The sequence below is a fragment of the Palaemon carinicauda genome, chromosome 15 (genome assembly GCF_036898095.1).
Source record: "Palaemon carinicauda isolate YSFRI2023 chromosome 15, ASM3689809v2, whole genome shotgun sequence".
Classification (NCBI taxonomy): Eukaryota; Metazoa; Arthropoda; class Malacostraca; order Decapoda; family Palaemonidae; genus Palaemon; species Palaemon carinicauda.
This window is the reverse complement of record NC_090739.1, coordinates 97,374,789-97,390,733: the sequence shown is the minus strand read 5'-3', so window position 1 is coordinate 97,390,733 and position 15,945 is coordinate 97,374,789. Positions and strand designations below refer to the sequence as shown.

At 42.4% G+C, this 15,945-nt stretch overlaps 1 protein-coding gene across 1 annotated transcript; it reads left to right on the top strand.

Moving 5' to 3' along the window:
• The first annotated feature begins 1,983 nt into the window (after positions 1 to 1,983).
• On the top strand, positions 1,984 to 4,019 carry LOC137654103 (uncharacterized). Its single transcript, XM_068387742.1, has 2 exons — positions 1,984 to 2,955; positions 3,216 to 4,019. Exons 1-2 carry the CDS (start codon positions 1,984 to 1,986, stop codon positions 4,017 to 4,019), a joined length of 1,776 nt encoding a protein of 591 aa, XP_068243843.1.
• Positions 4,020 to 15,945: the final 11,926 nt, after the last annotated feature.

The following is a 15,945-nucleotide window of genomic DNA, read 5'->3' as shown; positions in this document are numbered from 1 at the left end:
GCCTGGAGCCGGCTTAATGTATCCTGACCCCCAGCAGGGAAATGTCGATGTCAACAATAAGGATTCAAGGTTTGTATTTCCCTAAGGTCAGGATTATTCCTTTACAAAATAATATTGTGAGATCAAGAACCTAAACCCCATAAAATGGTTTAGTAAAACTCTAACATACTTTATTAGTTTATAACTGAGGGAGCAGTAATAAGACGCAAATACGGTTAAGTATTTAGTTATGCAACCAGATTATCAAAATGTAGTTACAACAAAGTATGTTTCTGATCCCGCATACAATACATCGAACACATATTTTCTCGTGTAGAAAAAATATACAAAATATATTATCAAAATAATACCACTCAATGGAAGTTATGAAAACCAAATCTCTCTGACGTCGTCAGATGTTCGGAAATGCATAAGACACCGTAATGCAAATATTCACTCGTCACTGGTGTATTGATCAGATATGCACCTACTCAGAACAGTGTGTCAACCATAGTTGTGATCTGCACTAGTGGGTAGGTATACCCATGCACTCGATGCACTGTAAAGTCCAAAAACAGTCCACTGTTCATCGCAGCACCAGATGGCAGGTTTAATTACACTACCAGCTGCCACCATAAAATGTTTTATCTCTTGTACTTGCTACGCGTAATGTTTGTAAAAGACCCTGGATGACTTCCACCCAGTGTACGAGCGGAGTCTCTCAAAGTCCATATGTTGAAAGAAGTTCAGCGACGAGCAACTTTCCTCGGATCGTGACCTGCGGGTGTACTGTTTAGGATCTGCCCTGCGAATAAAGTAGGTGAGCTTCGCTCTCAGTTATCTTAAAGATAGGTTTGATCCTGAGGTTTCACCTCTGAAGAGCTGTCCTCCCTTGAAGTTTAAAGTTCTTCGAAGATAGACCTTAAGACTCTCTACTGGGCACAGAGAGGCATCTTCCTTCAATGGGCAGATTCTCGAAGGACCCCAGGGTGGGTAGCTCATTCTTAGCGGGAAAGACAGGATCGGGAAATAAATTCAGTTCTCCTGAGTCCAAGAACTGAATATGGCCTTTTTTTCTAGATAAGACCACTATTTCGCTAATTCTAGCCCCTGAGGCTATTGTGAACAGAAAGATAGCTTTCTGTGTCAAATCCTTTAGAGTACAATTCTCATTATCTAGGTTCGAAGCATAGTGCAATACTTTGTCCAAAGACCACGTGATGGGCTTTGGTGGGGCTGCAGGTTTGAGTCTAGCACATGTGTCTTGATGCACCAGAGTTTTAACTTGTGAGTTTCCATCATAAATATCACCTCCGATATATGGCATCAAGACATGGTGGCAGCTGACGGGATTAAAAACGACACCTAGAACTCGCCAAGCAAATATTATGCAGTATAGGCCTTTTAGATATTGTGTTTTAAGCCTAAAAATACTGAGCATCCCTGACCGGCAAACATGGCTTCACCGACGGAAGGTATTGCAGCCCCAGCAAAATTCACTGCTAGCCTAGGGGCCGACAACGAACGTGAATGGAGGTCTTTTAAGCAACGGTTCGAGATTTATCTACTTGCTTCTGAAAAAGACAATAAACCTGAAGAGACTAAGGTGGCCCTACTTCTAAACATTGGAGGTGAAGAACTTCTACAGATATACAACTCTTTTGAATTTCCAGTCCCAGCAACTGGTAACCCTAATCCAGCCAATGTGTTGAAGGGTCTTTTGGCGAAATTCGACGTCTATTTCTCTCCGCGCAAGAACGAACTCTTGGCAAGGTACAAGTTTTGAAGATGTATGCAGGAATCAAACGAAACATTGGAAACCTACGTTACTAGATTGAAGATTCTTGTGAAGGACTGCAACTATGGTAACCAACGTGACAAGCAGCTGAGGGACCAAGTGGATGTACTGAGGACAAGCTTCGTCAGAAATTATTTGAAGTCGAAGACCTTACCCTTGAGAAGACATTGGATTTGTGTGGGGCCTTTCAAGTAAGCAAAAGGCAGATGGACGTCATCAAGTCTACTCCTCGCCAGACCAATGACCGTGTAGCCAAAGTGAGAGAAAAGTCTAGAAGGGAGAAGACTACTGATAGCAGACACAATGCAGACCATGATGGTAGGCCTAGGCATGAAAACAATGAAGGTAGGCCTAAGTCCAGTAAACCCAATGTTCCTACGAGTAAGTTGCGCCCTTGCAAATTTTGTGGGGAAAAACATAAATGGCGTAAGGAAAAGTGTCCAGCTCATGGTAAGAAATGTATAAAATGTGGTAATTATAATCATTATGCTGTTAAATGCAAAAGTAGTAAAATAAATTATGTATCAGGTAATGACAATGACTTTGATGAGAACAGTTCAGATGAATCTGAATGTGAATATTTGCTTAGAGTGTGTAGCAAAAAGGATAAGATAATTGAAGCTGATTTTGAAGTTAATGGTAAAGTAATCAAATTTCAAGTAGATTGTGGAGCTAGCGTAAATGTAATTCCTCAATATTTAATTCCCAATGTCAATTTAAAGCCTTGTGACACTACCCTAGAAGTGTGGACTTTAGACACAGTTAGGCCTAAGGGAAAATGCAGGTTAGTAATTAGAAATTGCAAGAATAGGAAGAAATATAACCTTGAATTTTTGGTTGTTGATTGTAAATACACTCCATTATTAAGTAAAAGAACACCAGAGCAAATAGGACTTATTACAGTGAATTATGAAAATATTTCCGCAACTAAAGATGTACTTGATAAATATGACAATGTATTTAATACTGATGTGGGTACATTCCAAAATGTGGTTAGACTAACCATTGACACAAATGCAGAACCAGTGGTGATTCCCAAATGCAGAGTTCCAATTAACATTAAAAACAGCGTATGTAAGAAAATAAATGAAATGGAAAAACAAAAGATAATAGCTAAAGTTGACCAACCTACTGACTGGGTGAGTCGGATGGTTGTAGCTGAAGAGAAAAATAAGGATGTAAGAATTTGTATTGATCCACAAGCTTTAAACAAGGTGTTGAAAAGGGAACATCATCTTATCCCTGTAATTGAAGATATTCTACCCCAACTGTCAAAGGCAAAGGTTTTTTCATCTTTTGATTTGGCCAATGGGTATTGGCATTGTGTTCTTGATGAATAATCTAGTGTTTTAACCACCTTTCAAACCCCTTTAGGTCGATACAGGTGGCTCAGACTGCCATTTGGTTTAAATGTTAGTGGTGAGATTTTCAAAAACAGTCACTTTTGAATCTTGAGAATCTCGATGGTGTTGTATGTATTGCTGACGATGTTTTAATTTGTGGTGTAGGTGAAACGTATGAGGAAGCTGTTAAAGACCATGATAGTAAGCTAATCAAATTTTTGGAAAGGTGCCAGGCCAAGGGTATAAAACTTAAGTCTAAGGCCGTATTAAGAAAATCTGAAATTGCTTTCTTAGGTCATAAAATCACAAGTAAAGGTCTCATGGCGGACCCTAAAAAGGTGGAAGCTATCCTGAATACGAAACCACCTACTGATGTAACTGGTGTTAAAGAGTTTACAGGTATGATTAATTATTTAAGTAAATTCCTTCCTAATTTATCTGAGGTGTTAGAACCAATAAGGAAATTAACTCACCAAAATACCGAATGGAATTGGACAGAAAAACAAGAAAAAGCTTTCAAAGAGTCAAAAAGGCTAATCACTAATGCCCCAATACTGCAGTACTATGACCCTAACTTAGACCTTGTCATACAGTGTGATGCTTTACAAAATGGGGTAGGTTCAGTATTGTTACAGTGTGGCAAACCAATTGCTTTTGCTAGCCGTGCTTTATCAGAAACCGAAAATAGGTACGCACAAATTGAAAAGGAAACACTTGCAATTGTTTTTAGTCTTAGGAAATTTCATGAGTATGTCTATGGTCGTAAAGTAATTGTTGAGAGTGACCACAAACCTATAGCTAGTATTGTTTTGAAACCCTTGTGTAATGCTCGGAAGCGACTGCAAGGAATGTTGCTTAAAGGAAAATTAGCCGTAACCAGAGAGAAGGATCCAATGTAGTACTGTCTGGCCAGTCAAAGGACCAAATAGCATCCTAGTTGTAATATCTCAACGGGTGGCTGGTGCCCTGACCAACCTACTACCATAAGGAGTGAAGCTGAAGAGGAAAAAGATGTAAGTTCGTTTTGTATAATTCGCGAGGCATCTTCAGTGTTTTCCTCCACTTATTTTCTACCTTTATATTTTACGGGAATAGTTTGATCTTCAATCTAGTCATTCTCTTTGAGGAAAAGCGGGATAACCTTGTCTCTTAAGAGCCGACTATATATTTTGAAGGAAGTTTCTTGATCATCTTTCTCTGATTTCCCACGAGACATCCGAATGATTAAAGACATTAAGACTTTCAAGAGGAAACTGATGACTTTCTTATTCCGTTGGTCGTATGACAGTGACGATTTAACAGTAAATGAGCAATAGGTGATATGAAACGTTGAATACTCTGAACGAACAAGGTAAAACGACAGTGGAGGTCCTGTAGAGAGTGGGGTTCCGTTGCTGTATGGGACCGGAAAAGCAGCCGTCAAAGTAAAGTAAGTCTTTGGTTTTGTTTCCCCCCACATGAACCTCGTTCTGAAATGCTGTCCATGTTCTCCACGCCTTACCACTTCTAAATACGGAATGGATAGGAGTTCAGAAACTGTTTCATCACAGAGAAAATGCAGGAGCATCGAGACTACAATTTTATCATAAGGAAAGACTCGGCTCCAAATGGAAATTTAAGTCCGAGATCAACGCAGATCCCGTAACCAAATCTCTGCCGAAGAGAGTAATCTTCACAATTTGGTCTGCTTTGATCAAGAGATGGCGTTCCTGAGGAACCGAATTCGGCCTGGCTGCGGAGAATTCAATCGGGCGCTTCATGAAATTCCTAAAGCCTTTTGAAAAGTTATTCATGTATTTAAAGATGATCTCAAATTTTCGTTTTTATTTTTCAAAGAATCTAAAGTTTTCATCTTATCAATTTTTGTTGTGTTTTTTCCGAATATCCAAATATTTTTTTGTATCAAATTTTCACCACCATAACCTATGTATAGAGTGCAAGGCAATCTTTACAGGACAGAACAGAAACCTCAATGCAGTCCTGAAGGAGGGACACGAAGTAATACGAACCACGAGTAGACACCAAATGCTGTTATCCTGAAAACTACCTTTAGTACGTTCTGTCCGAAGAGAAAGTCTTCGATTTCTGGATGCCACCATATATATATATATATATATATATATATATATATATATATATATATATATATATATATATATATACATACTGTACATATATATACATGTATGTATATACATATATATGTATATATACATACATATATATGTACAGTATATATATGCATACATATATACATACATATATATATGTATATATACACATACATATATATACATATATACATTATGTATATATACATATATATATATATATATATATACATTATGTATATATACATATATATATGTATGTATATATACATGTGTATATATACATGTATATATACATATGTATGTATATATATATATATATATATATATATATATATATATATATATATATATATATTTATATATACATATACATATATATAAATATGTATGTATATATACATGTGTGTATATATATATATATATATATATATATATATATATATATATATATATATGTATATATGTACATATTTATGTATGTATATATATTTATATATACAGCACATATATGTATGTATTTATACATATATAAATATATATTATTATACATATATATATATATATATACATATATAAATATACATACATATATATATACATATATATTTATATATATGTAAATATATATATATATATATATATATATATATATATATATATATATATATATATATATATATATATGACCCAATCTAGGTTGTATTAAGGGGGTTCACACTTCCCATCTTGGGGGAAACAAAGATAGAGAAAATCCATTCTATGGTTAACACAATTAGAGGGGGAGGTCATGCACAAATGAGAGTCGAATTGTTGATTTAACACATGCTGTATTATCTTAAGTTTACAAGAGCGCCCTTATTATGATTACGTTACGTTACTGAAAAAAAGCCCTCAGATAAATGGTACTCGGGTCGGCACACATCGTGGCACCTGGCACTCTCTGTCGACCTCCAAAACCAGACTGACCCTATAGGCCGTTTCCCCATCGCCCATAGATGGGCATCGCGATGCCTGATCAATGATTGGTTGTTTTGACCCGAAAGTCTCATGACAACCAATAGGGAGAGGTTTAGGTGACGCTAACTTTTAACGAATATTTTTTGAGTGCCCAAGCCACGCCGATAACGACATTCTCATAGTGCCGGCGAGGCATTCTCTAACAAGAGGAAAAACCGTTACACTAACCAAACACTGAACCACGATTGTGTTATCACTCTATTTACGTCCCGTAAAATTCACACTTATCAGATTTTTTTTTTCTCAAAACAATTTTTTTTTTCTCTCTTTTTTTATGAAACCTTTCTAATCATTGTTTTTTTTTCCACTGAACACAAGCTTTCTTTTTCCACTAGACGTTGCCGCTGAGTACCACCCTCTTTGGGAGCATGCAAAAATTAAAATTAAAAACCCAAATAAAAATCAGAGGGCCGGTTGGCGTGTTATAATTGCAAGTTACACAAAGATGAATATCACGCCCACAATAGATCATACAGAACCACAAAATCAGGTTTAGTACATCATCACCGAAATTCGGAGCACAAAATCAGAAAAACAATAATGTTTTAAATGCAAAAAAGTTTTTATAAGGACCAACCATCATTACACACACGAAACAAAGAAAATGAAAAAAAATTAAGATAAACCAAAATGAATAACTTACAAACCCAACACTCATCGATACATTTACAATTATAAGAACACCATTTCTGATACATCCGTGACACTGCAACAAGGAGCAAATTCAAACAGTGAATAATAATAAAAAAGAAAAATACTTATTAATAACCGAGCAATATCATTTCTCCTGAAAAACAAAAACATAAGTAATGATGTTCAATTTTCAACCCATGATTAACACTTACCTGTAATAGCACTGAAAACCTCCACAGAGACAAATGAAATTTTTTTCAAATACAGAACAACAAAATGGAAAAACACACATAAAACATTGGTAATAGCAAAATTGGTATCAACATAAAATAACGAAATTTGAATTAATTTCAACAAAACATAAATGCAACAGAAATGTCTCAGTACGATGAATGAAATACTCGTGATATGCTTAGAACAAAACCCCCCCAAAAAACGAAACAAAACTTAATTCATCTTTTCACAAAACACTTGGAATGAACATACATAAAAGAAAACTGATTTTTATGACCTCAATCACCTCGAGGTAGACATTATCTCAAGACCCATGTCCTCTCGCACTCTCTCGTGATCGAAGGACGGCACGGACACATGCTTGTGCCTCCTCCTCGCCTTCCTCCCCCAAGTAGCCAGGTAGCCCGGGGTAAGGTGGCACCGGCTTATTCAAATACCACACCAAGTTGTCCTCTCGGACTTGACGCATATGCGAAAGGTGATACTCGCCTTTGGTCCCGGTCCGGATGTGTTGGATGACCGCCGTATCGGCTTTAATTTCTTTTACACGATACGGTCCAACATATGCGGCTTCCAGTTTATGCTTCCTCGGTTGCAACCTTTTTAGATAGATTCTGTCCCCTATCTGTATATCAGATGTGCGCATTCGGAAACGCTGATCGTATTTCGTTTGATACTTCTCATTAGCCCTCAGCAAGTACTTTTGGGTTATCTGAAACACTCTCCGAGCCAAATTACACATCATCACCCGATATTGTTCTGTGTTGCATAATGGCAGGGTGTGGGGATCCATGACAACGGCATACGGCAACACAGGGTCCTGCGCAAATAGCATAAAAAACGGTGTATCCTTAATTGAGCCATTGTATGCCGTATTTAGGGCGAACTCCGCCCACGGCAACATTTCCACCCACTGGTTTGGATTGTCCCCCACAAGATACCTTAAAATATTTGTCACCTCTCGGTTATGAGACTCGACGAGCCCATTTGCTGATGGCCGATAAGAGGGGATCGTGAAATGATTTGTTTACATGATCTGGGTTACCCCTTTGCACACTTCATTCATAAACTCTCTACCATTGTCACTTATCAATGTACGTGGACATCCGTACCTCACTATGAAGGAGCACAACGCCTTCGCAACCGACACTGCGGTTTTGTCCACCATTGCATACGTGTGTGTGAAGCGTGTGAATGCATCTACAAACACACACACGTACTTAAACTGCCCGTAACCGGGGGGGAAATGACCCAAGACGTCCATAAGCACTCTATTAAACTTAACAGGCACTATTGACCATGTTCTGGCCTTCGGGATCACATGGTTGTGGTTCCGCATAGGGTTACACATATGATACTTATTAATAAACCTAACAATGTCTTTTTTCATCCCTAACCAAAAAAATTACTCTCTGGCCTTCTCAAGGACCTCTCTATACCTACATGTCCTGCGTAAGGACTTACATGAATTACATGGATGGCTTTCTCTATCAAAAAGGAAGGGAGAACAACGCGAGATCGGATATCTCCCGGTCTCTTCTCATACTTATAAAATAGGATATCGTCTTCGATGAAGAACTCATCTCTTCGCATGCGCAAGAAATCCGGGAGTTTGCTATTCGCAACTCTCACGCACCTCTTGACCTGTTCGATCCAAGATTCAGATTTTTGTCCAGCAACAAGCTCACCCACACTCCAGCCACACAAATCGATCACACACTCATTCACGGGGCATTCTCTCTGAGTTCCCCCCGTGGAACTTCCACCATCCACATTCTCCGGACAGTTCTCGTCCTCTCGCTCTCTCACACTAGAGTTGCCAAGTTCTTCCCGTTTTCTATGCGCTCCTCCCACAGGTGTATTTGACCCCGAACTCTCCTGTTGTTTTCCCTTCGGCCTTGCCGACCTAGTTGTTACAGCCGCTATGGCGGTCCTGGAGAGAGCGTCTGCTACTTTATTTGACTTCCCCGCAATATGCTCGAAATTTACAATATCAAACTCTAACAACCGCTCAATCCACCGAGCTTGCCGAGTATATAATTCCCCTTTTTTAAACAAGTCTCGCAACGGCTGATGATCTGCATTTATTTTAATTTTATGCCCAAGCAAGAAGTAGCGGTATCTCTCCAGCATCCATAGAATTGCCAATGCCTCTCTATCGAAGGTACTGTACCTAACCTCTGGTCCCTTTAAAGCCCGTGAAGCGAAACAAATAGGCCTCTCATTCCCTTCATCATCAACCTGTGAAATGACTCCGCCGATCACGATCTGACTCGCGTCGGTCGTTACCAGAAACGGCCGATCGAACCTTGGATAAGCCAAAAGTTCGTCGCTCGTGAGTGCATTCTTTAATGTCTGAAAAGCAGATTTTTCTCTTTCTCCCCACTGAAATTCGGGCCGCTTCCTCAATGAATCTAGCGGTCGTGCTATGTGACCGAAGTTCTGTATAAACTTACGGTAATAGCTAGCGAGCCCAAGAAAACTGGCTACTTCCTTAGCGTTTTTTGGCTCAGGGAATTCCCTGATTACAGCTACTTTATCGGCACAAGGCCTTAAGCCTTCGGGTGTTACTATGTGCCCCAAAAATTCTACTTCTTGTTGAAAAAATTTACATTTGTCTAAATTAATCTTCATCCCCTGATGTCTCAAGGCTTCTAACACTTGTATAAGATTTTTTTCATGCTCGTCTGCCGTAGCCCCAATTACAATTATGTCATCCAAATAGACAAAAACACTATGTCCTAATAATGATGCTAATACAGACATCATCATACGAGAAAAATGGGTAGGAGCATTCTTTAATCCGAAAGGGAGATAATTATACTCAAGCAATTGATCATTTGCTATAAAGGCCGTTTTTTTCTTTACTTTCGTCAGCTAAGGGAATTTGGTGATACCCGGACTTTAAATCTAAAGTAGAAAAAAACCTGCTTTCCCTGACTTTAAGTAACAGTTCCTCGATAGAGGGCAAAGGGTATGTATCATCCTTGGTAACAGCATTTATCCTCCTATAATCTACGCATAATCGAAAAGAACCATCCTTCTTACGAACCATCACAATTGGAGAAGCCCAGGGGGAATCGCTTTCTCGAATCGTACCTTGCTCTTTTAATTTATTTATTTCTCTTTCAATTGCCTCTACATGACAAACGGGAGTCTTATAAGGTTTAGAACGAATTGGGGGGTGACTGCCAGTCTCGATGTTAAATGGAAACTTAGTAATTCTCCCTGGGGTTTCATCTCCAACTGCAATTACGTCCTCAAAATTCTCTACAATATCTCCTACTCTCTTATAATAATTAATTGGGGTCGCTCCAATAGCTGTTTGACGGAGCTTTCTCAGCCTGTCCCCACCGAGACCTTGATCATGGAAAGACAAGGTTGCCAGTGTCCGTTCGGCTGTCACAAATGAACATAACTCAAGGTCGCAGACCGACTCAGTGCCTAAGTGGAACCACTGGGTACTTACATTTATGAAGGGAATTTCAACCTTTCCTTCGCTAACTGTGGTGACCCCTGGAGACATGAAATCCTGCCACTTTTGATGTGGTTTGACGTACACTAGGTCGCCTTCGCACATTTCCGGTGCGGGTGCCACTGATAGGGAGTAGAGGGAGGAGGAACCGCCCCTGCTATCCCCTTAGCAGTAATGGCGACCCTAACTTGAGGCCGAGTTTCCCCCATAACGGGTATCTCTGTCTCTTCTCCTGGTCCCACTTTCCACCTCACTTCCAGCCCCTCCCCATCGGGGCCCCGTATTGTCACTTGTTTCTCCTTGATGAAATCGATTCCCAGGATAATGGGAATATCCCCCATATTTAATGTTGGAATGACATAGAAATCATGGGTCACTTCTCGACCTTGAAGGATGAATCTCTGTCTAACAATACGTCGGGTCATCAGTTTGTGACCCCCAGCCGTGTTCAACACCAGGCACTCCTTCGATGTTTGTATGGCATCCGTCGCCAAATGTTCTTCCATAAGGGATACGCTGACCCCGGAATCGAGCAGAGCGCGTTGTACACCCGATCCCAGCTCTACTCTAAGAACGGGGACCGCATTCCTACTTGCATGTGTGGGAGCGGCGGTGGGAGGCGGCTGCTCTACCTCCCGAACCCCCTCTGGCACTCCCGGGGAAGTCGCGCTCGCTGGCCCGGGGGTATCCTTTACTACTGGCTCGGGTACTGACTGGCCTCCCCCGACGTCACACTGGGGGGTGACGTTTGACTCCTTGGCTCTTCTGTCTTTGGTCCTGGCGGTTCGGACAGACGGCCCGAAGGACCCTTGGCCCCCGTCCCGTGTCGTTTTCCCCTTCCTCTTGTTGGTGCAGGGGGAACGTGATCCCTTGAGCCAACGCCGTTTTTTGGACAGCTGTTCAGTAGGTGGTCTGTGGCATGGCATCCAAAACACCGCTGCTGCTCGACGGGTGGGCATACAGCTCGGAGGTGCCCCCTTCCCCCACAGTTCCAACAACTGCCATTCACTGCATCCCCACTTCTCGGACCCCTGCCTCTTCGAGGTCCACTGCTATGGGTACCCCGCCCCTGGGAGGCTGTCGAAGCCGGCTGGGTGTCAGGCTGCCTCGACGTCTGGGTTGCAGCTATCATGGATGTCGGCCACTGGTTCGCCCCTCCCCCTGCTCGTCGTTCCCTGTATACGCGCAGCGCTGCCTGTACGGTAGGAAGGACATCGTACAAGGACTGCCCGGGAACTTGTAGGGCGGCCGTAACTGACAAGGGGAGCGCTTCCATCAGTTTCTGTTTGCAATATCTTTCTCGCCATCCTGGGTCCTTACAGCCTTCCGGAGCGAAACTATTTAAATCTCTAGGCATCCGTTCGACGAAACAAGAAAGGGATTCTCCTGCCCGCAATGTTGGCTGGTACTTCTGCCATAGGGTCGTCTTCTCAGTTTCAGAGAGGCCAAACCGTTTCAGGAGTTCGTTTTTGAAGGACTCCCAGTCCGTTGGCCGACCCCTCCATCCTAGTATCTTGTCGGCTGCTGCTCCGGTTATCTTCTGGTTGGCCAGTATAATCTGATGTCTATCGGACCATCCTGCAGTAGCATCCTCTACGACCCCCAAGAAGGCTTCAATCGAAAAGTATCCCTCAGCGGGGTGGGAATCATTGAACTCGACAATCGGAATCGTTGGTACCAGAAGATCACGCGCTCGCACTGGTTCTATTGAAGGAGGTCCTGCGTCAATTTCCGACCGAGTTGAGGTTGTAATATCACTTCTATTGTTCTGATCTTTCTGCATGTATCTACGTATTTCCGCCATTTCGCGCATGAGTGTTTGTATGTATATTGGTGCGCCTATTCCCAAATTCTCTTCCACGAGTACCGATTCTACAATAGCTGCGGCATTCCTTTCGCCTCCCTCTCTCTCTCCGTCACCTCCACTTGATGTAGAACTTCTCGTGTTAACCATTGTCACTAATCTCTTTTGTTTCCACTTTTTCAAAAATCTCACGTCGGCTAAAATTACTTAGCACAGACGTTAATTGCTAATATTATTATTATTACCCCACAACACCTGACACCATTTAATATGACCCAATCTAGGTCGTATTAAGGGGGTTCACACTTCACATCTGGGGGGAAACAAAGATAGAGAAAATCCATTCTATGGTTAACACAATTAGAGGGGGAGGTCATGCACAAATGAGAGTCGAATTGTTGATTTAACACATGCTATATTATCTTAAGTTTACAAGGGCACCCTTATTATGATTACGTTACGTTACTAAGAAAAAGCCCTCAGAAAAATGGTACTCGGGTCAGCACACGTCGTGGCACCTGGCACTCTCTGTCGACCTCCAAAACCAGACTGACCCTATAGGCCGTTTCCCCATCGCCCATAGATGGGCATCGCGATGCCTGATCAATGATTGGTTGTTTTGACCCGAAAGTCTCATGACAACCAATAGGGAGAGGTTTAGGTGACGCTAACTTTTAACAAATATTTTTTGAGTGCCCAAGCCACGCCGATAACGACATTCTCATAGTGCCGGCGAGGCATTCTTTAACAAGAGGAAAAACCGTTACACTAACCAAACACAGAACCACGATTAGGTTATATATATATATATATATAAACATATACATATATATGTATATATATATACATATAGATACGTATATATATATATATATATATATATATATATATATATATATACGTATATATATACACATATATACATATATATGTGTATATATATGTATATATAGATTCATATACATATATACACGCATATATGTATATATATGTATATACATATGTATATATATGTATATGTGTATACTTATGTATATATGTTTATATATATATATATATATATATATATATATATATATATATATATATATATATATATGTCTATATTATTTATATGTACTGTATATATTGTATTTATGTATATTTTATATATGTATTAATGTCCCATGTCAATGAATAATGAGACATAAGAACATGGTTTTTTTTTTCCAACTGATTACAAAAAGGTTCTTGAATACACTGTGTACAGTGAGTACCTTGTCTAGTGATCGCTCAAATGGTACTGACTAACCCTCGCAAGCAACATGCTGGATTGTTAAGTTTTGTGGAATTCTTCACGGTGATGGAAATATACTGTCCAACACATTATTTTATGATTCTAGGGTTATTAACCTTACTATATTAAACATATATTTTGCATACAAGGATTAGGACATCCACATCCCCCAGCTCCTCTCTCATGGAGGAGGTGTGCACTCACCCTCTGAAGTCTGATGTATGGAGGCGCTCTCATGGCAGAGGTGTGCACTCACCCTCTGTAGTCTAATGTATGGAGGCCCTCTCATGGTGGAGGTGTGCACTCACCCTCTGTAGTCTAATGTATGGAGGCCCTCTCATGGCGGAGGTGTGCACTCACCCTCTGTAGTCTGATGTACGGAGGTCCTCTCATGGCGGAGGTGTGCACTCACCCTCTGTAGTCTGATGTATGGAGGTCCTCTCATGGCGGAGGTGTGCACTCACCCTCTGTAGTCTAATGTATGGAGGCCCTCTCATGGCGGAGGTGTGCACTCACCCTCTGTAGTCTGATGTATGGAGGTCCTCTCATGGCGGAGGTGTGCACTCACCCTCTGTAGTCTAATGTATGGAGGCGCTCTCATGGCGGAGGTGTGCACTCACCCTCTGTAGTCTGATGTATGGAGGCCCTCTCATGGCGGAGGTGTGCACTCACCCTCTGTAGTCTGATGTACGGAGGTCCTCTCATGGCGGAGGTGTGCACTCACCCTCTGTAGTCTGATGTATGGAGGCCCTCTCATGGCGGAGGTGTGCACTCACCCTCTGTAGTCTAATGTACGGAGGCCCTCTCATGGCGGAGGTGTGCACTCACCCTCTGTAGTCTGATGTACGGAGGTCCTCTCATGGCGGAGGTGTGCACTCACCCTCTGAAGTCTGATGTATGGAGGCGCTCTCATGGCGGAGGTGTGCACTCACCCTCTGTAGTCTGATGTATGGAGGCGCTCTCATGGCGGAGGTGTGCACTCACCCTCTGTAGTCTAATGTACGGAGGCCCTCTCATGGCGGAGGTGTGCACTCACCCTCTGTAGTCTAATATATGGAGGCCCTCTCATGGCGGAGGTGTGCACTCACCCTCTGAAGTCTGATGTATGGAGGCGCTCTCATGGCGGAGGTGTGCACTCACCCTCTGTAGTCTAATGTATGGAGGCCCTCTCATGGTGGAGGTGTGCACTCACCCTCTGTAGTCTAATGTATGGAGGCCCTCTCATGGCGGAGGTGTGCACTCACCCTCTGTAGTCTGATGTACGGAGGTCCTCTCATGGCGGAGGTGTGCACTCACCCTCTGTAGTCTGATGTACGGAGGTCCTCTCATGGCGGAGGTGTGCACTCACCCTCTGTAGTCTGATGTATGGAGGTCCTCTCATGGCGGAGGTGTGCACTCACCCTCTGTAGTCTAATGTATGGAGGCCCTCTCATGGCGGAGGTGTGCACTCACCCTCTGTAGTCTGATGTACGGAGGCGCTCTCATGGCGGAGGTGTGCACTCACCCTCTGTAGTCTGATGTATGGAGGCCCTCTCATGGCGGAGGTGTGCACTCACCCTCTGTAGTCTGATGTACGGAGGTCCTCTCATGGCGGAGGTGTGCACTCACCCTCTGTAGTCTGATGTACGGAGGCCCTCTCATGGCGGAGGTGTGCACTCACCCTCTGTAGTCTGATGTACGGAGGTCCTCTCATGGCGGAGGTGTTCACTCACCCTCTGTAGTCTCATGTATGGAGGCCCTCTCATGGCGGAGGTGTGCACTCACCCTCTGTAGTCTGATGTACGGAGGTCCTCTCATGGCGGAGGTGTGCACTCACCCTCTGTAGTCTGATGTACAGAGGTCCTTTCATGGCGGAGGTGTTCACTCACCCTCTGTAGTCTCATGTATGGAGGCCCTCTCATGGCGGAGGTGTGCACTCACCCTCTGTAGTCTGATGTACGGAGGTCCTCTCATGGCGGAGGTGTGCACTCACCCTCTGTAGTCTAATGTATGGAGGCCCTCTCATTGCGGAGGTGTGCACTCACCCTCTGTAGTCTGATGTATGGAGGCCCTCTCATGGCGGAGGTGTGCACTCACCCTCTGTAGTCTGATGTATGGAGGCCCTCTCATGGCGGAGGTGTGCACTCACCCTCTGTAGTCTGATGTATGGAGGCCCTCTCATGGCGGAGGTGTGCACTCACCCTCTGTAGTCTGATGTATGGAGGTCCTCTCATGGCGGAGGTGTGCACTCACCCTCTGTAGTCTGATGTATGGAGGTCCTCTCATGGCGGAG